Here is a 22,953-nt window from a genome sequence, read left to right as displayed (position 1 = left end):
ATTGAGTTTTACGTAAACATTAAGCAGAAAGAACTGATTTTTTGCTGTGTGATTTTAATTGTAGAGTCGCTCCAATGTATGATACTTGGCACGTGAAAATCCTACAAATTAATCCTTATAGGCCAAAATGGTTAAATAATGTATAGTTTATGACCTTTTATGGCTGTTGTTCTCTGGCATTAGGGGATTTGTAGTTTCCATTTAAGAATCAGTGGTAAACTACTTCAAATTTCATATTCACATCCTGACGCATCCTGTAAGTCTACTACATTTCCTACATTTCCTCCTGATTTTTGCGCCTGCGCAGACTACAGCACGGGAGCTGTTCTCATCAAATGGTGCTGGTCGGGTATCATTGCTAGATAAGTTGGTCTTGCGTTGTGCATGTATTTTATGGAAGCGATGGATGAAGAATTAAAATGCCCAGTTTGCGGCTCCTTTTTCCGGGACCCCATCATTTTACCGTGTTCTCACAATGTGTGCTTGGCGTGCGCCCGCAATATCATTGTGCAGACCCCAGAAGGCGAAGGAGCTCTGCACAGCCGTGCCTCTGGAAACTCCGACTACGACTACCTTGATATGGACAAAATGAGTATGTACAGCGAAACGGACAGCGGCTATGGATCCTATACTCCGTGCCTCAAATCTCCCAACGGGGTGAGGGTGTTTCCCCCAGCGCCAGTGCACCGTCACTGCTCCATCACCTGCCCCTTGTGTCATCGTAGCGTCTCCTTGGACGAGAGAGGACTACGAGGCTTCCCACGCAACCGACTCCTTGAGGCGATTGTGAGCAGGTATCAGCAGAGCCGCTCGGTGTCAGTTAAGTGCCAGCTTTGTGACCGCAATCCTGTCGAAGCCACGGTGATGTGCGAGCAGTGCGATGTCTTTTACTGCACGCCGTGCCAGCAGCGCTGCCATCCTTCCCGCGGACCGCTGGCGAAGCACCGCCTGGTGCCCCCGAGCCAAGCGCCCGGCGGAAACCAACCACAGATGTCCGCAGCTCGGAAAATGAGCACCTGTACCGAGCACGACCTGGAGAACTACAGTATGTACTGCGTCAGTTGCAAAACACCGGTGTGTTACCAGTGCCTAGAGGAAAGCAAGCACGGACAGCACGACGTCAAAGCCCTGGGAGCGATGTGGAAATTGCACAAGGTAGGCTAAGAGGCGGGCGAAGTGTAGTTGGTTGGGAACAGCTATAACATGCTGGTTTGTTCAAGCATCCTGTGATGACTCTCCCAAAGTTTCGTTCTTAAGGAGCAAACTTTATTTAAACAACATACTGTACTACTATCTTAAAAGTAGTTTCTGCAAAACCGCTCAGGGACTTTGATCCAAAAGAGCCACAGTATAATTAAAATACAGCGATTAATGTCTTGACAAATCTGATTTGTTGTTTTGAACATAATACTGTAAATACACCCCTATTTAATTTGTGTCATTTGATGAAACTAAAGTGGAATAGTAGTTGAGAACTAACTACTGACTGACAGATGACCATAGTTTTTATTACATTTACTGTAGAACAATTATTATTGATTTATTTGTTTGATCCTTAACTGTATACAGTATCCAAAACGAGTTTTATCTGTACCCATTTATGCGGCTGGGTATTTTACTGGAGCAATTTAAGAGAAATATTTCACTCAGAGATAAAACAGCAGTGCCCCGTTCTGATCTGATTGTTGAATATATTATGCTCACAGTGGTGTTAATTATAATCATTGGATTTGGCTGTGAATATTTTAGTCACAGAGAAATACCATTGTGATCGACTATTGTGTTTATATTAGCGGGTTGTGAATGGAAATAGCAATTTGCGATTGCAATTTAAACACGTTTAATTGTTTTAATCATAAGCTGGTTTCATGGGATTCATGTCCTCATTAACTGAGTAAAACAAAAGAAATGTAATCACTGAGTCTATTAATTAATTTTGTTGTCCTGTGGAATCCCATTATAGAATGAAATAATTTATGCGGTAGAATAAAATTATCCATTGCAAATCTATTCCTAAACACATAAACTATTTTTACATTTGTAATTTTTTAATTGAACACAAATTGTTGTTTCGGATGAAGTAGAATAGTTGCCAATCTTGAGTTAGTTCAATAGATTTAGTACAGTTCACATAGGTATTTCTGTAATCACTGTTGTTTATGCAGGTCTGATGATTTGGAAGGCTGTGGGAATGCACTGATATTGACATTTAATGTGAAAAAGTGCACAGTGCTCCATGTAGGTAACAAGCTATATACAATGGAAGTGAGCTTTGAGATGATACTTATAGAAAGATTTAGGTACTTACTTTGACACATCATTTTAATCTTCTAGACAACTGCAGAGAAACAATATAAAGGCAAATAGTATGTAGGATATGTAGTTAAAAGTGTAGGAATTAAGTCAAGTGATGTTAAAATTGTTCAATGGGTAATATCTCCTCTAAATTATTATTAAGAATTTTGGTCACCGCAATACAAAAAAAGATTTGCTGCTCTAGAAATAGTGTAGAGAGGGGTGACCAAGTACACTGACAGACTACAAGAATCAAATCATTTTAGCCTTGAACAGAGAAGACTGTAAGGGGACCTACTGTAAGTTCAAGTTCAAGTTTATTGTCGTAAGTACCTGAATACAATGAAATGCTTACTTGCATGTTTTTCTCACATGACAAATGACATAACAGATGACATAAAGTATGACATACTGTAACATTGACAAAGAGAATGACATAACAAATGACATCACTATTCCTGGAGACAGGAACAGGGTAGCAGCTATAATATAATTCAAGTATGCAAAATCCTCAAGGGCACTGGCAAAGTCAATGGAGGCATTTTGAAGTCTGTAACAAGCTTCTCTTATGTGTTATTGAAACTGATACATCTTTCATGATATTGGCAAGATGAGCTCATCAGTTTAATTAGCTACTAAACAAGCTCGATAGGCCAAATGGCCTTGTCTCATTTGTACATGCTCATTTATATTTATGTGCTTGTGCTTGCTTTACTGTTTGCACCTTTACTGAGACTTTTGAGTTTTTCTGCCAGTGACAGATCAAATATTCTCTACAAATCTTAGATCCTCTGCAGATCTTGACTATGTTCTTAATAAATGTGATTGAAAACATGCTGTGTGATTTAATTTGTTCAGTATTACAACAGTGAGGGCTTACTTTACTGTATATGAACTTCAGAACAAGAACCGGCACTTCTGATCTTTGCTCAAACACACAGTGGTTGACATCTGTTTAGGAAGCATAATGACTTTGCTTTGTCCTAATGTCTGGGATTTGATTTAAACAGTCTTTAAGGTCATGCTTTGTATTATGTTAAAACATAGGCACTAAGTGAATTCTAGTCATGACAACAGAAAAGCAACATTCTTTGCTATTTGTATATTTTAAAGCTTTTACCTAGTGTTGATATGTCTCTAGTGGGCTCAGAAGTGTGCTTTCCTACTCAGAAACAAAATTGTGCTCACAAAGTGAGGCAGTGGATTCCATATTAAGTATTGAATTATAATTGGTGGACATTGATTACCAGCAGTATCTACCTGCTTGTGTTTTGAGGTGATGCATGGGTCTGTCCTCAATACTTTGGATGGTGTTATCTTAGACCAGCTCATCGCTTTGAGAACTAAGACAGTAAAAACACTTTGATTTGGATTTCTTCTGACTGAGATGGCTATTCTTGATTAGAATGCATGTCTCCTACCTTGAGGGGTTTCCTCGCTCATTAACAGATTTTTCGAGTGTTTTGTGAGAAGAGCAGTGTGTTTGGACTTTCATTATTAGAGGTTAGACAGACCCCAGCATTGCTTGCAGGATGTCTGGTATGACTCCCTAGGTCTTGTCTGAGTTAAGCTGTCAAGCTAAGATAGCAGATGGCCTTGTGGAATAAAACCAATATTCTACTCCAGTGTTGACACACAGTACTTAGATGCTTATCTATCCTTTATGTGCCTCGTACCACAACTCATTATAAAACAAAACAAAAATAAAAAAAATGGTGATATAATATTCATTTGACTAATGCTTTCATGCAGAGTAATGGACATTGCAGTAGTGCATTTTACTGTAGCACCATTACAATCTCTTGTTGAAGATTACAACAGCAGTATCCCACCTGAAACGTGAACCTACTGTATAACTTTCTAGTTACAAAACCAGATCCCTACCAATTGCACCCTGCTGCCACCTTGCATTAAGATAAGAGAATAATAATACACTGGTATAATGCTGCTAATAACTAGCACTCCTGTAAACAGTGTACTGTAAGTATGAAAGAGCAAGACAATAATTTTAATACTTTAGATTCAGCCAGTTCTGAAAGGTCCTACTTTTCTACATACTACAGAATAATCCCAAAGTGACTGATCTAGTTCTGTTCTTTTCTGAGCTCTGCATGCCTTCTGGATGGCTCAGCCCCTCAGAGATTTATAGGCCTCTTGTGGTAAGACTGTTTCTCATTGGCAACGGGACCTGTCCCTCTGCTTAATTACACTGAATTGGTCTGCAGAGATGTTAGCATTATAACCCCCAGCATTACAAAGCTAATGTAAAGCACTAATAATTAGACCCACAACCTGACCACCATTTGGGTAATGAGAAAAGGGAGGTCGACATAAGATCTGTGGTCCTCTGAGTCTTTCTGAGTTTACTAAATACCATTTGACAGTTTGTACCAGGTCATTTTGTAACTAACTAGTATAGCCCTTTAGTGAGGCATGATATGAACACCAAGCTGCTTTAATAATATTGATTGGCTAAATGTAGATTACCAGATGTTTATGATTTTTGTGAGTGTTTAAGGGGAAGCTAGTGTGATTTTTACAAGTTTAAGAAAATACATTTATTTATGAGCACGGGTTGTTCAGTATCCTCTTTTTGGTTTGGAATCTGTTTTTTTTTTAATTGATCCTAGTCCTTCAATAATTCTCCAAAGCAATCAGAATCAATTTACGCACAGTAGTTTGGGGACGTGTTCTAACTATCCACAATTGTGTGGAATTCTGATGGGCACCTATACGGCTGCTAGCCTTAATCATGTTGAGACCCTCTGAACTTTGTGGTAGCAGTATAGAGTAGTGATTAGGATTCTGGATTGCATGGGTGTGGATTCAAATCCCAAGTGTGATGCTGCTATTGGACCCATTAGCATAGTTCTTATTCAGATCATCATTGTAAAATGCTTTGTTTTCAGTTGACTTCTCTGATTGAATAAAGGATTCGGTAAATCTTGGTGCATTCTGTCTTCAGATGTCTTGCTGTGCCTTTAGCTTAAAAGTTGTGCTATTTACTGTCTGTCATTGCTTCCTTCCTACTGAGCAGCACAGATGCAGACAGGGTAGGACACTGTTGTAGTCCTGATTGGCAAGTAAGAAAACTTACTTCAGTAAATAACTGGTATTTCAGTGTATATCTACAGGGACTCTGTTCACCACAAGACCGTAAAACAATATTTTAGCAGTGATAACTGACCACAGTTTTTTCCTCTTTTTATTATATACAGTATATGATGTCTTAACAAACCACCATAGATAACAAACCAAATGTGGGAGCTATGAGGATCTGAGTTGTGCTTGCTTTCCCTGATCAATTAAGAAAAATTGCATATTTAAGAGCGTATTTCATGTGATATTCTATAGCACGTTTGGTGACATGGGAATTCTGGTGAAAGCGACCCTAGTGACAGCAGTGATTACTGTGCAACCTTTTAGTGGTTGATATTCTGTCCTGATGTCTCTGGGATAGGGAAATGCAAGTCTAGCTGTTTTAATGCTTAGTCCAGAGGCAGGCTGCCTTTGTGTAAAAATTAAAATCTGAAAAGTAAGCGTTTAAGCCATTGACTGAATGTTGCTGTCAATTCCAATAAATAATGGAATCCATCCGGAAGGCAGAAATCCTCAGAAGCTGGAGACAGCATGCCTCTGTCTCCCGGTTGTAGCTCATGTAGCTTTATTTTGCAGGTGATATTAATACATAGTTATTCAAGTGTGTTAGATGAGCCTTCGTGTACTGGCTTTTGTACAAAATTTGGACTTTACAAAGGACTATTGTATGGACGGGACTGAAGGAGAATTGCATTTTATGTGATCTTAGTGCTGTATATGAACTGCCATATGTTGAAAGGCAAATGATATATACTGCATGAGTTTTTCTGGTAAATAATAAATACCGTAATAAAACGGTAGTGCAGTGTTTTCACAGACACACATATGTACTGCATTGGTGCTGCACAATTACCATAACATCAAAAAGGTACATAAAATATTTTTTCTAAAGGGAGTGTGTTGACAGATGATAATGCGTGACTGCAAATGTGTAGGAAATTTTGGAAATACACCATCAATGTTATTGGAAGAAACCAAATGGAGGTTAAAAGCATTGACATTTACACCGATTCATTCCTATGATGGCAATACATAATCAGTCTACATCTGAGAATAATTACAAAAAAACTGTGTACGCTGGTAAAACCCTCATACCTGTACATCTGCGAGGCTGGTCATATTGCTAGATTATTATGTCCATTCATCCAGTTAATATCTGCTCTTATGGTTAGATGTGGAGCAGTATTTTGTGTTTCAATATCTGAGGCAGATACAGTTACAGATTCTATATTGTCCCCAAAAAGAAAATTCATCTATTTTCTAATTGCTTTATCAAACTGAGGGTTGCGAGGGAGCTGGAGCCTATACCAGCAAGCAATGGGCACAAGGCAAACTACACCCTGGACAGGACACTAGATAAATTCCATTTGTTAATTGGAATATGAGCAGTACTGAAATAGATATGTTGAAAACCACAAATTCATAACAAGAGTTTGTTATGAAAAAGTCTCTGTCTCAAACAGTGATTACATTTAGCTTCAACATCACTCCAAAATGAAAGCCTCTGTAAGATGCAGATCCCTACAGTCATCAATGCATTTACCACCCAAATTATGTTATGGGGCTCAAAGATGTACACCTAAGAAGAGAATAGGGATATACAGAGAGAGTAGAGAATACAATGATTTAGGAGTACATGAAAAAAGTTTTTTTAGGCCTATTACACATCATCAGCTCAGTGGAATCTTTACTATGAAATCTCGGGCTCGAAAAAAGATGAGAATTTTAGTTGCAGCACTGAAAAGAACTTTATAAAAACCATTATCAAAAGCCTTTTCAAAATATAAATATTGCAAATAACAGACTCTGTTTGTATCCATTGCCGTTGTTAGTTCAGGAATTGTAGTTGAACAAGACTGGCTTTTCAAATGAAGATTGTCCCCTAAAGTCCTCTCTTCTGTGTACAGTAGATTATCTTCTAATTATTATTTTCAGAACTTTACATATACTAGAAGTAAGACATATTAGTTTCTAATTGTGTGGTTCAGTTTGTGGCTCAGTTTTTAACGTAGCTCCCATTCTTATCAATGGGTGCTATGTTAGCAATTTTCCAGTCAGTACACATTACCTCTGTTCTGCTTGAGTGTTGGAATGATTTGTTTACAGTCTGTGAATAACACATCTTGTTTCAAATACAAGTGGCAGTATACCATCAGATCCTGGGGCTCTGTTTAAGTGCTTCTAATAATAATAACACAATTTCTGCCTCTTTTATGTTGATAAAAATAATGATAATATTATTTAAAGTAGAGATCTGTGTTAGCTCTGTCTGAAGTGTGTGGTGTATTTGTCCTTAGTAAACACCTGAGTGAAATATTCATTTAATATATTGGCTATTTAGCTTTCATTTTCTAAACATTTTCTGTTTTTATTTCTGATGCACTTTAATCAATCATCTGCATTTCTTTTGCAGCTATAAGACTGTCAAGAGCTTCTAGCATACACTGTATTAATAGCCTACATTAAAATATTATTTTCTACATCTCTCTCTTGGGCTTTCAAATATATCCCATATTTACCAGTTTGTTGTCAGCCAACTGGTTGAACTGGCAGCCTCTGAACTATAATGCTCAATCTGGAAACATCTGCACATTTTTTCACTACTCTGCTGCTGTACGATAGGCTATTGTTAAGCCTGGATTACACTAATGCTTTAGTGAGAGTTCAAAGTTGTGAGGATATTATCCTTTCTTATATATTATTGTAATAGCTATTATTAAAATAAATCCCTTGATTCACATGGGCAACTCTGTATTGGTGTCCTTTAAAAATTTTGCTCTGGGGAGGGCAAGGTCCTATAAAAAGGAGGAAAACTAATGGGAGATTCTAGTTAAAAATCTGATAATAACACTATTTGTGTGAAATGTTTACACATTAAGAGATTTTTATTGATAAAAGATCAAACAAAATTGGAAAAATAAATCTGTAAATTGTTCTGTAAATTGTCATGGTTCTTTTTTTTTCTTTTGTGCTTGCTCTTTTGATCTTTGAGATTTGTTTCTTTTCATTTTCATGTTGTTACTCTTGCCTGCTGCTTTAAAATTAATTATTCCAGACATATAAGAGTGAAAATTGCCTTTGGTGACCTTCATGCATATACTGGAATTTGGAAAATGGCATGTAAGATCCTTCATGATTACATTTGATAAGAATTGTTTGAGCATCTATGTATTTGTACTGTAGGAAAGAATGTAACAAGATCTGTCCAATCAATAAAAAACATGGAATATTCTGCTAAGCTATCCACAATAAATAATAACACTGAAAAAATATTTGTAACAGCAACTATGTTGGTCATAGTAGACAAGCAGATAAGCATTATGTAGATTCAGTTTATTATACAATGGCCCCTTAGTGTGATGATGCTGATAAATATGTGCCCATGTTCTAGAACATAGAAAAAGTGCAATGGAGGTGACATTTTAGGGTATATGTTGGAGGAGGCTTGGCAAATCACTTTTCTTTCATAATACCAAGTGTCCACGGCTGTAGGTTTCACAATTAAATTAGTCCCGCTTGTCTTATGGTTGCCCCATTTGCAGCTGTGATAGCTGTTTTGCAGCTGACCTCATGGTTAAGAAATGGTTTTACTGATGCTTAATCAAGAAAAGGAATTTTTAAGTTGCTAATACAGTAGTAATTAGACCTACATGTTATGTTATCCTCTCATTAGTTCAATTGTGACATAAATAGATTGAAATTCTGTATTGTTATGTATAGGAACAAAAGAGTATATTGCTATTCTATGGTGTAATTGCATATCAAATGTACTTCTAACGCTCGGAAAAATGCCATCTTGAAAAAGGTACTTAGAATTAATTCACGCTGAAAATCAAGAGTAATGGGTACAGCTTCTAGATGCTTTTACTGTAGATTGTACTAATTCTACTATAGTTGTTAAGTTAAATTAAATTATCCATATAACACTTGAAAATATAAGTCTCACTGGAGTTGTACACAAGTATCAAACAGCAGCAATGGGATCTCACTGTAAACTGTTGTCCTCACTTTACAAATTACCTTAGTGTGCAGTTTACACTTATTGGCACAAATATGCATATTATACACTATATATATATATATTACCTGTCTGCCCTGCAATGGATTGGTGTCCTGTCAAGGGTGTACCCTGCCTTGATCATTGTGATCATTTGTGTTTACTTGTCTTTTAGCCCTCCAAAGGCTGGGAAAATACCACAAAATGAAACCCATTGTTTTAGGGTATCTAAAGGCTTTGCATGTGAAGATGTGAGTTGCAAATGTTGTTAGACTTTATGCACATATACAGAATATGCAGAATTACACTTTATAGAATCTATGTTGAAGTAATTCACAAAAATAGATCATGTCTCTCTTTGAAAGGGAATCAGGTTTTTGTGTATTCTCACCAATGCATTGTGGAGAAATGTGAGTAGAAGAAACTGTTACTCTATATAGCAAGCTACTCTGATCTATTGACTATAAATGTTCTCCCTGAAATCATAGGGAGTGTGTATTGAAGTTAAAACAAAAGTTCAAACCACAAAACTGGTACAGAACATGAATCTGAAATCCTCTCAGTATTTCATTCTTTAAATAGATGAGAGGTAGTTTTTGTTGTTTCCGTGGAAACGATGGACTGAGCTGTGTGGGAGACAATGAGCTGTTTTTTTCTCTTTCTGAGAGTGAAGATGAGATTAAAAACAGTGTCATTTTCAGCATATCCTTTGGTTTTCATATTTTCTCATTGATTTAAAACAGAGTTCATTCCATGACTATATATAACATCACTACAGCTCTATGACTCCTTTTACCTTGTCAATAACATATAACAGAAAATGGAATAAAAGAGTACATTTTTCATAAGCAGTACACATTTAACACAATGAAAACTTTCACATATCATTTAAAATTCTACAAACTGATTAAAAACATTATATACATTTAATCATTTTAATCTTCCCCCTAAAGCATATTTTAAAATGGGCATAGTGAAACACATTACAAATGGACTCTCACCTCAGATTCAGGATACAAATGAGACGATCAATATTACAAATATTGATCTCAGACTGAGAGACTCTTGCCATGTGGGAATGAGAGTCACATGTGTCGGAAGATTAGGGGACCATGTCGTTATTATTATGTGGGTATTGCTCCAACAACAGGTGGAGCACAGGTCACAAAAGCCAGCTCCTGAAGTTGACACAGTTAGCTTCCCATAGCTCTGGACTCCAAATTGACCATGTTACACAAATCTCAGTGAACACAATACGGCTTCTCTAGTGTAAACATACTCTGCAGTTTACCCAAAGGGGCACTAAGCCGAAATTCATCATGCTTTTTCAGTATCTCAATCCTTGGTTCCGATGTTCTCATCAATGCTGGTCAGCCCTGGAGAGTGAGATGATCTTTCTGAATCTCGTGAACCTGTTCCTTCATGACACATACAGTAGCTGAGGTCTGGTCAATCACGAGTGTGTCCTGTCAGTTGGAGGACTTTTCTAGAGCTGGGATTCCCAGTCCTTGTCTTGAAGAGCCAGAGTACCTGCAGGTTTTCTAGGTCTCTTTTAAGCAGACTTGGGAGAAGCTGTTATGGATAAAATTCAGCCAACAACAAGCTGATTCAGGTCATAAGTAGCTCAAATGGACCAGATTCTCACTAATTTCTCATGCTTAATTTTTAAAAGAAGATGCTTATCTGGTTTCCGATGAAGATATCCAAAGATATATCTAATGAAAGAGTAAAGAACAAATTGTGTTGTCTCCACTCCCTTCATATATATTTTTTATATACCGTATGACATATCACAAGTGTGACTGTGTAACTGTGTAACAAACTAAATGCCCTCCACTCTTGTGAAACGTGTGAGGCAATGAAGAGGGGATGTGGTCTCATTTGAGCAGCTTATGAGGAGACAGAAGCACTGTTTCACAATCTGGCTCCTGTCATGGTGACCTGAGGCATCCCTGAAATCAAGGTCAGCAGGAAATCAGATATTTTTACACACTAAGATAATGGAAAATTCACCAGGGAGACTATGCAAATTAACCTTTGTATCATCTTTAGAAGCCTTTTTGCTGTCATATATTTCATTCAATGGCTCCTGAATGACCAGTGCTGTACCAGTTCTAACAGTGAAGAGTAATAACCTAGGTTATAGGTAATAGGGTACTGATTTCTGACAATCTGAATTTGTCTAGGTCAATGTGAATCAATTTTGCGCAGCCCCTAAGAGGAATTTAAATCTGTTGTCTTGTTAAATCCAAATGTTACTCTACTTGGTATCAGAAACATACAGTTGCAGTTTACTTGTTAAGTAAAAAATCTGTCTGGAGACATGTAGTTTTAAGAATAGAAAGAGGCCACATCTGTGATTATTTAGAGTCAGGGTGGCCGATTACTCTGCCTTGTGATCTTAGAATCCCAGCAGGAGTAAAGATATCGCAGGACAGATAGCTGTGAAATGAAAGCAATTTAGAGTGAGACGTTGGTTCAATTGACATAATTTGGAGATTCTTTGAAGAATGGAGAATTGTTTTAAGAGATCGAATCTCTAAGATTATAGAATCAGTTTATGAACTTAAAAAAGGAAGTGTCACGCCCTCTGCAGCCAGAGGAGGCTCCTTCTCTGTCCTGTCTCTCATTTCCGGTTCTTTGCTGTCCTTCCGGTGTTTCTCTCTCTCTGGGGCTATATATTTCTGGGTCTTTCATTCTGCCTTGGCTCAGCATTGACGTTCAGATGTCCTGAAACCCGCCTAGCACCAGGTCGCCCCACGTCCGCTACCGAGGGCATAGGTTTCTATACGGCATTCCCTGAACAGCTGAGCCTGGGCTAACCCCCGTCTCGCCGCTACGCATAGGGTCTTTCACGCTCTCCTGCCATTTCACTGTTCCTCCTTTCCGACATCCCTGATAGGAAGGTGCCATAGAATATATTAATCAATAAAAATCATTTGCTAACATGATGAACTGAGTTTTCTAGCCTCGGTATGGAACAATAAACATAGTTAATTGTAAACTACAACTTACTGAATGGTAGTAGAGTGTAACAGGATGTGGAACCTATTCTCCAGCTTCAGGCTCCAGAGAGCTCAGGTCAGTTTGAGTCAGCTCCAGCGCTGCTATCCCTGAGCTCTCATAGGAAATCTGTCTGTTCTCTAAAACCTGTGAGTGGGCTGTGCTTCATCAGAGGAAATCCTAGATATATCAAAGAAAGTCTGGCTCACCATAAGCTTGGATCCTGCTGGAAAAGAGAGAAATAGGGCTGTCAGAGGCCAAGGTTAGTTATGAGGAGGTATTGTAAATCACCCAGCAGCTTGTTAGCTGTGTGGTCAGCTTGCAACTCCAGATGGCACATTAAGAAAGTGGGGTGGACTTGGGTTGATTTAGCACTCTCCTGACACTTCATGGCTCATGGAGGTGTGAACCAGACCCAGTGAATCACAGCATGGCCTGTGTTCATGATAATCAGCCTCTTCTAGTGTGAAGCTGGTGATCAGCACCTGAGACGGATTACCTCAAAGGCTATGTCAGAAACACAAGTGACTTTAATGCTGTTTAGTGGTGGAGCCCGCTTTCAGACCTTCATACGGGTTTGCCCTGCTTTAAATAAATTACAAATTAAATATATTTGTGTTAAGATGTGTTATGAATAAGGATGAGCATGATAGCACAGTATTAAGCATTGCTAAATAAGCATTGCCCTAGGCTCACTTCTGGACCCGGGTTGCTGTCTGCGTGGAGTTTGTATGTTCTCCCTGTGTTCACATGGATTTCCTACAGGTGCTCCGTTTTCATTTCACCATTAAAATACTGGTAGGTTTGTTTATCCAGGGTGTATCCTGACTTGCGCGCAGTGCTTGCCACAGTAGGCACTGGCTTCCTTGCAACTCTCTACGCCTTCGTAACTGTAGCCTCTTATAACTCCATATACCCCTTCTCAATCCCTGCGTTCTTCCTCTGCTGACAAACCAGCCCTTCCGCATCCTCAGTTCTCCAGTTTCCGGAGCCCAACTGCTTTTCCAGCCTTATACTTCAGTGGTGGAACAAACCACTATTGGATGTCAGGATTGCACTGTCTCTAGACTGTCTTCGGTTTCGTGTGACGCAGTATTGCTCACTGATTGCATTTTGGATTTTGATATTATTTAATTAATATTATTTTTAACCTTGCTTGTCTTATATTTCTCATGTAATTAATTAAAGTAAATAATGATAATTATGTATTATTTATTGTATTTGCTTTATTTTGATTATTGCACTTAATCCTGACTGGTTTCATTTTTACTCAGAAGTCACCCTACACAAGTACTGTGCACAAGACATATATCATTATAATGATAGTGTAGTACTTACGATTGTGTGCTGAGTATTCTTTGAGCATTGTTTTTTGCTGGTCAGTAAGCTGATCTGTGATAGTTACCCGATTGTGACCTTTTTTGCTTTTTAAAGACTAGAACATCCACTCTGGTATTGGAAAACCTTGTATTTGTTTTTTGTCCTTGGCCTTACAATGACCTACAGTACCAACTAAACAGAAAATGCAGTTCCATTTAACATTAACAGGAAATGCAAGGAAACGTTCAGTCTCTTAGTTTGTTTAAAACTTTGTCTTTCATGTTTAATTTGATCATTTATAATAGTGTTTTATTGGTTTGCAATATCTTACTCAGTATTACTATGATGAGGTTTTATTGTTATAATCTGTGAAACACTTATTGCCTATTTTGCAATTGATTGGATTTGTGTTGCTATTGTCATCATAGGTTAGATCTGTTTTGAAACAAATATGTTAATGGTATTTAATTAAGGTCTAATTAAAACTCAAAGTCTCTGAGGATGTTTCACAGTGAGCTTCTCCCCATATCCCATATATTATAGATCATATAGACAGTACATTAAAGGTTTTTTGTTGGAAAAAAGCACAAAAACAAAATTGTCATTCAATTTAAAAAGAATAAGGAAATACGTTTTAAAATATATACAGTATATATTTGTAATCTTACAACAATTACATTTTTTTAATTCGAAGGATTTAATACTGTATGAGAACATATGAAAATATTGTTGTGTTGTTCATGATCTTGCTTTGTATTTGTTCAGGATTATTGAAGTAATATGATTTTTCTACGTTTGAAATGTTTCACCTCTCAGTTAAACCTCAGTGTGGCATCTTGTATTGCTGTTAAAGTCATTAGTTTGTGCTAACTGGCACTATCATATCAGCTGGTTATTAATCCTGAACTCCTGCTGATTTACTGTACATGTTCTCTGTCCAGGCTTCATCTGTCCTGCTGTGGTTTCTGCTTTCACACAAGAATTCTTTACATCTTGCAGCTCTTTCTTCAGCCCTGTGTTTATGTCAGGAGGGTCCTCTGCTGCTTGGAAATGTTTTGATGCAGTAGACTGATTACTCCTGCACCTGAATGGTTAATTCCAAGTCACTTATCTGTTGCCTTCTCCTGGTTTTGCAGAGTCAGCTCTCACAAGCTTTGAACGGTGTGTCTGACAAAGCCAAGGATGCCAAGGAGTTTCTGGTGCAGCTAAAGAACCTGCTTCAACAGATACAGGTCAGTCTTTATTCGTGAGATTGTGCTAATTAAAATGTGAGCACGGAGTAGCAGCCGTCATAAATTGTGCATTTCCATTCATCCATTTTCTAACCTCGTTATCCAATTAAGGTAGAGAAGCCAGAGTCTATCCCAGCAAGCAACGGGTGCAGGGCAAGGTACACCCTGGATGGGACATCAGTCTATTGCAGAGCACAGGTTCACACTCATGCCAGGGCCCCTTTTCCCAGAAGCCAATTCAATTCAATTCAAGCTTTATTGTCCCCTAGGGGAAATTTGTTTTGCCATTGAAGTCCTCTGTATGTCTTTGGATAGTAGCAGGAAAACCACCCAAAACAAACACCGATACCACTCCAGGTTGCTAGTGCAATGACCTCTAACTCCACCAACCTATCCCTCACAGCTCTCTTGATGTCCCTTTTAAGAGCTTGTTTCGATACCTGAATCCGGAAGTGATCGGCAATTTGGAGCAATTCGTCCTTCCTACACTTATCCAGCTGCTCAAAGGAAGGTTCCTCCACAAACTTTCGTAGATCAAAAGTAGCCATAACTACCTTGCCAAAAACACAATCTACAAATCAAAATCCTATACCAGTCCTTATTCAATAAACAAATACCAAATGACGCTAACCAGTCCCTGAATCCTGGACAAGCCCCTTATAATGTTACGACCCCAAGTGTCTAGGGGTAAAGGGGTGTAACATTTAGGATAATTTTTGGAAGCAGATGGGTTCTGCTGAGGGACTAGGAAGCGTGATAACAAGGGTTGGTGCAAAGGTGATGAATTTAAATTGAATAAGTGACTGGTAAGACACGATAACACAAGGAACTAGAGGGGTGCCAAAGAAAATAAAATAAACAAAATGGAGCTGGCTAGGAAAGTGAGGGAAAGCTAATCTGACTACAAAAGAAAACCTGGAACACATGGTCTTCGGCGTCTTCAAACACCCTAGCTAACCTCCACTGTCTACCCAAAACCATACAAGACAAACGGCACTCACCCGTACTAAACTAGTGTTAATAATACAAAATGAACATAGTGTGTAGAATGTACCCAACAACCTAAACTAACCTTATACACAAAAGTTCACACAAAAACACAAGTGAACTAGGAATACAAATAAGGGAAAATGGGATTAATCAACAGGAACAGGGTACAAAAGAACACAAAGGTTGAACATATAACACGTTAGGGCAAGGTAATGGCAAAACAAGAATAAACACAAACAGACGAAAGTACAAAGAGACGAACAGAAACCAACAAACCAACAAAGCCGAAGCTATACGAAAATATACACACACAAAGCAAAACAACAAACCGCCGAAGCCGAAGCCGAAGCCATAGACAAAGCCGAAGCAGAAGCAGAAGCGATAACCAAAGCCGAGCGGGACCGAAGTCAAACGAAAGGCCCCTTCCTTCTGAAAGTCCCCATGTTTTATAGTGAATAAGATGCACTCTGAGAAGAGAAGCTGATTAATGATGATGTCATACTGAAACAGTGAAGTAATGGTGGACCAATGGGTGAGGGAGAACAATCAAAGGTCTGCAGTGTGGAACATAACAAAAAACACACATAGACCACACACTGGGACATAACACCAGATTCAGGTATCGAAACAATAATGTGCATATGTAATATAATTCACCTTAGCCAAGGTAATGGCCCTCTCTAGGACACTTATATCAGTAGTATGATTGGAGACATGGAATCATACTCCACATACGTCTGGAATATTAGGCTTGCTTTTGCTCCTCAGCTGTAAATCATGATCTCACATAGTTTTATGTTTTAATGTTGTTCGCATTGTAGCATTTCAATTTTTCTAGCTCTGATATTCTGTATATGTCTGAACAGGAAAACGGTGTGGAGTTTGAAGCCTGTCTGGTTGCTCAGTGTGATGCCCTCATTGATGCTTTGAACCGACAGAAGGCCAAGCTTCTCACAAAGGTCACCAAGGAGAGAGAATACAAGCTAAAGGTGAGGAACTGTGTATTAATATGCAGTATTTGTTTATATGCTTTTCATTCATATACTGTATCAATAAAGTGTGCTGTGTGTTTTGTGGAACAGTGAAAGTTTATGTTCAGAAGGTAGAAGGCTTCAGCTGCTGATTTGAGTTTGTGCATGCAGGTAGGTTAATTAATTAGGTTTTGTATTTAATATTTTACATCATTTTTCACAGCCCTTACTCTGCATGGTATGATTTTACAGATCCTGACATGTGAATTTCATGACTCAGAATTGTTGCCAGTGGCTGTGCTGCCTAGCAGCTTTTTTGAAGCAACAAATAAGTAAATAAATGCAGCCTGTCACCTCTTTTTCTCTTTGGTTCCTCTATTTTTTGCCTTTTAATTTTAAGAAACAAACTCTAACAAATTGTAGATATTCCGAAATTTCCATATACATTTGATGCTTGTATTGTGTTTTTGATTAAATAAAACATCTTAGTGTTTCTTTGTATAGTAAAAATGCCCAATATTGATGTATTTTGTGTGTGGGAAATAAATAATACAAAAGCTGAATAAATGTCCTCGAACTGGTCTGTAGGCTAACAAGAATTTCTGCATCCTTTGAGACTAATCTGTAGAACTTTCCAGAGAATCTCTGCTGGGTTGCTGCAGTAGACAGTACAATAGGGATTTTTATGCAAGCTTAGACAATATTGTCTTCTTAATCTGCAATTTTGTTGCCTGCTATCCATCTTTAGCTAAGAATTTCACGTGGCCACGAGTGATGCCAAAAACAGAACACATACAGCAGAACAGAAAATAATATCCTGGTTTAGAAATGTATGCTGCTGAGGACATGGTACTTTAATCATGAGCAAAGGATGAGGATAACAAAGGAAAATGTTCAGAGCCTAAATCTGAATTGCATTTTGATATTGTACTACATTTCCTGTGATTATTTGCTTCTTTTGAAAAGTGTTTCTATTTTTCGCATTATTACAAACTCTTGTATATACTGTATATTTCGTTCTTTGATGCATGTGCTACATACTGAATCTGTTCCTTAGTTTTTTCCTTGCAACAACAAAAAAAAATGCAGGGATAAACTGGTTAGTGATATATAAAACTATAGAAGGCAAACATAGCTTCAAAATAGTATTTTAAATGCTCAAATAACAGATTGAAACTGGAAAAAGGGCAGAATATAACCTTTTGAAACAAGGCAACAAGGACATACTTGTATCTGAATTTCCCCCTTTAAATAGGGTTGTAAACATTGGATGGCACTTGAATAGGTTAAAAATTTGTAAGACCAGGGAGCTAACGCATTTTGTTGTGTTAACTAAGCCATAAACAACACATTTCTGTGCAATATATTGAAGTAATCTACCATTCAGGCAAACGCTGTAAATAAACAGCATTTCAATTGTTCACTCACCTTCGAATAATAAAGAAATGAGCTTGCGAATAACGAGACAGCTTAATACTTTGACTTTAACTTGCCTGGTTCAGGACATGCCCTCAGTACATACACAAAATACAGATTTTTAATACTGAGGTAAGAGGAAGTCAGTTTGCTGCGGTTTGCAAGAGCCGAGCAGAATGTGCAATATAACAAACCCAAAATGTGTGGAATGCAGTCAGTTGAAGACTACTGTATGTGCGCACAAGGGAGAGGAAAACAAAAACTAAAAATTAACTTTGGGGGTTCTGGCCCCCGGTGATCCTGGTTGCCCCCCTTCTGGAGCTTAGGTATGTTCTAGATTATGGACTTGCACTTGTCTGAGCTCATGGATTCGAATGCAATGCCTGAGAAGGGCTTATGCAGCAGGTGACAAAGAACAAGTCAGTGAACAGGTGACAGCCTGGTGGCTTTGAGCAGGCAACATGTGGTGGCAGGGGAAGGTGCTGGGCGGCTGGAGGAGTATCTTGGGGCTGAAGCAAACAGAGAGCTATCAGTTAGCAGGTAGCTGTATGAGCTAGTCTGACATTGTATCTCTGTTGTGACAGCAGAAGGTGCTGGCGACCAGAAGAGCTGCTGTGGCCTGGAAGAGTTGCTTGATGCCGAGCACAGAAGAGAGCTGCCGCTTACTTGATTTAGCAAGAGGATAAGAATGAATTTCTAGCTGAATCCCAGATAACAGAAGGAATATCAGTTACGGATAAGAGTTCTGGGAGAAAGGCAGAGTTGAAGGCTGATACCAACCAGTTGGACACCAGCTGAAAAGGAAGGGTGAATGGAGGATGGAGAGCATGGGGGTGAATGAGGAAGACCATATCTCATGCAGACTGCCTCTGAGGCAGAGTGGGAGTCAGTGACTGTGGGCTCCTGCAGAGGACAGTGAAAAGAAGGACTGGGGAGAGGGGAGAGACAAAATAATATGTACAGGCTGGGGCCGTAGGTGTGGTAGCATGGATGTTCAACCAGAAATCAAGAGTGAAGGGAGTGAGGTGAACTGAGTGGGCTAGATTAGGAAGAGAGAGAGAAGCGGGACAAAGCTGCCTTGGAGACCGCTGCTGCAGTTGCTCAGTTTCTGAGAGGCTTGCAGACATCAGCAGACCTGAAAGAAAAATGCAGATGGTATAGTGGGCACAGAGCTGCTTATTTTTCAGTGGAGTTCTGAGGCTAGAGAGGTGAGAGTAGCTGTGGTCCTTGAGGACCACAATGAAGGTAAGTTCCCAGAAAAGCCAAGTGTGAGATGAATTGGTACTTTGATGAGTTCTCGAATAGTGTGGTATTCCTCCAGTATAGTGGAGTTCACTGTGTTCAGCCAGTGATCTATTATGTGCAGGGGAGTGGAAATGAGACAATTCCATCTGAAAGTCTGTTCAGTAACACCATTCAGTATCCTGAAACACTGAATAAGGTCACAGTTTACTTTATTATAGTTTCGTAGCTAGAACAGCAAGAGCCTGTACATGAAATGAACTTCAGGACTGACCAGTAATTAGATTATTTAAAATGCAAACATGGGTCCATTCCTATACTGATTTGTACTGAAGCCAGAGACTAAAAGTGAAAGCAGTGGAGGGTAATATCATCTTGAACTCAGATTTTTAACAGGTTTCTTTCTATTGTAATACTCATTTGAAGATGATACCTGATGAGGTCTACAATGTGTTTTAATAATGACTATTTGAAGGAGGTGGATGCCATGTCACTCCTGGCAGGGATATTTCCATTACATGAGACAAAGACCGAAAAACTCTACCCATAGGTGTTCTAGCTTTTGTTTGTTCTTGTTTTTCCATGTTGTTTTCCTCTCCCTATGATGCTCCATGTTGAGAAGCAGCTGGTTGAGCAGCAGCTGTTTTTGCTAGAAAACTTAGTTTTTATGACAGAATGTTATAAGAGAAACAAAGTGGAATTACACTGAACAAGACAGGCATGAAGAAAAGTAAATGAAAAGAGTAGAAAAAAAGTCCTTAATTTTTGTTAAAAAAATGAAAAACTAAAAAGGCGTTCCTCACCGTGCCTCAGGTTTTCAGGTTTGATTTAACAGCCTTTCATAAATACATAAATCCATTAAGGATGACGTTTATTACTTAGTTTTCTCTTGCACAATAGTCCAAGCTATTTTATTTTTCTGACAGCACAGTGATGAATACTGTATGTTTTCTGTTTCTTATTCACTTCTTTTGAGTCATTAATCTGCGAGGATCAGTCACTCCATCACCCCCGCACAAGCTCTTGGTGAAGATTAATTTTCTGTTATTTGTGAGTGTCTGTTCAAAGGGTCCTTCACAGACTCTAAATGACATCTAGACAGATGATGTATGACTAGTGAATTAGTGAATTAGTGACTAGTGAATTAATATGCAGAAATCTTGTTTTGTTATGTTACTATAAGAGAGAGCACTTTATTAGCCATATACAATTTCTTGCATTAGGAATTTGTCTTTTCGCATACCCCAGCTTGCCCTCCATGAAATATTTTTTTTATAAGATCAAGAAGCTTGGGGTCATTTATACAGCACTCCTGGAGCAGCTGGGCAGCAGCACCTGAAGATCTGTTGAATTGGTGCAATTAATCCAATAAAGACCTGATTGAGGTTTTTAATAGCCCAGCTGGACTGAAAGCTCTAAGGTTCAGGGTTGAGGACTTCTAGGTTAGGTAATTAGGTAATTAGGAGACTTGCATGAAAGGATTCGTTCTTCCAGACATGAAGGCCACACAGAGGGGGTGGTGCAGGTCAGATGTGAGCAAAAGGAACCAACTGTGGTTGTATTTGATGTTAACTATAACTATATATCAGGTCTGTTCGGTGCTAAAAGATGCACTTCATAATTTAACTATCCAAACTACAAATTAGACTTTAAACAGGATCCTTCTGCTAATTTATTAATTAAGCTGTCCCTCTGTCAATAGTTTTGTTTTAAATCAATTTTGAGCAGTGATGCGATTGACTTTCACTTGATTGTTTGCAATATTTGCTCCACTTGCATCAGAAACAATTTATGCAATGTCTACTACTTCTGAAAATCTAAAGATGTACAGTACATATAAAACTCTTTGAATGTCTAAATCAGGGGTGGGGAACCTTTTTTCTGCCAAGGGCCATTTGGATATTTATAACATCATTCGTGGGCCATACAAAATTTTCAATTTAAAAATTAGCCTGCTATATTTGGTCAAACATTTAATTAACTCACCCCTAATGTGATGGCTGGAACTGCCTCTCTTTGGCGAGGCGTGTGATGTTAGCTAGTATTGATGATGTTGCTACTCGCAACCGCTTTTCCAGGCTTGCGTTGGTCAGTCTGGAGCGCAGTCGATCAAACAGCCACTTGCTATCATTGAGTTCCCTGACAGGTTTTCTCTTCACCTCCATGAACTGCTTGACTTCATCCCGCAGTTCGTAAAACACAGTGTGTTAACACTTTCGCAACGTGTACACTCCCAGCCTGCCTGGCACTGACTGCCCTCGTCACCGCAATACAGGCAGACGGGCCGCGGGCAGCCGGCGAGAAGCATACGTGTCTGTCCCGTCATGTACTCGTATGTGTCCTGTCTATCCCGTAATGGACGTTCGTTGCTTGTCCCTCAAAATTTACGTTATTATTATGATTCACTTAATATAAATTTATGTTGCTATGAATAAAGCTCCTAGATTTATTGAATTTCAAGTCCCGCCTGCGTAAGGCTGGGCGATATGGCCAAAAACATTATCACGACAAAAAATTTCATATCAGTCGATATCGATAATTATCACGATAAATGTCAAATCATTATTTCTTTCAAGTTTAAAGGCAGATTTTTTTCTCCTGAGTGAAAGTTGAAGAAACCAGACAATTAATTGATGAATTAAACAACTCTAAATACTCGCGCAGTATTTAGTGCGCATGCGCGTATCATGCGCAAAGCATGAACATTTAGCGAACTTTTGTTAAAATTATATCGAGGAAAATTATATCGCGATAATTATCGTTATCGAATTATCACCAGGCTCTTCGCCTGCGGTTGCATTGGCAGGGCCAGACCAAATGATTTCGCGGGCCGTATCCCCACCCCTGTTCTAAATGAAAGTTGTGAGTGAAGTTGGAATAGCATAAGGTCACTATTTTTTAAAACATTCAGATGCTGTACTGCATATTGCTTATTTTGTAGGCTGCTATACTGCCAGTTGGCAGATTTGTGTTTGGAAATCAAGCAGAGGACTTAAATGAGCCCCGGCATTTATTTCCCACTTAAGCATCGCTGACAGTGAGGAGCCACCCAGGCTTGTTGTGGCACTGGCAGCAGTGGCATTACTGTGGGTTCACTACTGGAAGGACAGCCTCATGAGTTTGATTTTGTGATGATCTTACATGAACAAATGATTCCTGTAGGAGCTCATTCCCTTGAATACTAATCTGTCAGAGCTGTACTAGTGACAGCACAGTGTGTGGCAGGAAACCAAATAGTGACTCACAGGACTTGGGTAGTTTTGGTTGCAAAATCGGCAGCTCGGTAACACCACGCGACATGGACATGTTTTTCTGAACTGAGACACAGCTAAGACATTATCACAGTTATTGTCTCATGGCATTTGAATACATTTTTTAACATTTGGGA

General features: G+C 38.7%; 1 protein-coding gene across 2 annotated transcripts in view; it reads left to right on the top strand.

Annotated features, from left to right (window-relative positions):
• The first annotated feature begins 294 nt into the window (after nucleotides 1–294).
• Nucleotides 295–22,953, top strand: part of trim67 (tripartite motif containing 67) — a 43,268-nt gene continuing 20,609 nt past the window's right edge. For both annotated transcript variants that reach the window (XM_088625036.1, XM_088625035.1), the window contains exons 1-3: nucleotides 295–1,155; nucleotides 14,851–14,946; nucleotides 16,803–16,925. In XM_088625036.1, coding sequence (XP_088481162.1) covers nucleotides 385–1,155; nucleotides 14,851–14,946; nucleotides 16,803–16,925 — 990 coding nt within the window. In that variant the 5' untranslated portion in view covers nucleotides 295–384. The remainder of the gene's footprint in view (nucleotides 1,156–14,850; nucleotides 14,947–16,802; nucleotides 16,926–22,953) is intronic.

The sequence above is a fragment of the Lepisosteus platostomus genome, chromosome 3 (genome assembly GCF_059453375.1).
Source record: "Lepisosteus platostomus isolate fLepPlt1 chromosome 3, fLepPlt1.hap1, whole genome shotgun sequence".
Taxonomy (NCBI): Eukaryota; Metazoa; Chordata; class Actinopteri; order Semionotiformes; family Lepisosteidae; genus Lepisosteus; species Lepisosteus platostomus.
This window is presented reverse-complemented; position numbering and strand designations above follow the sequence as displayed.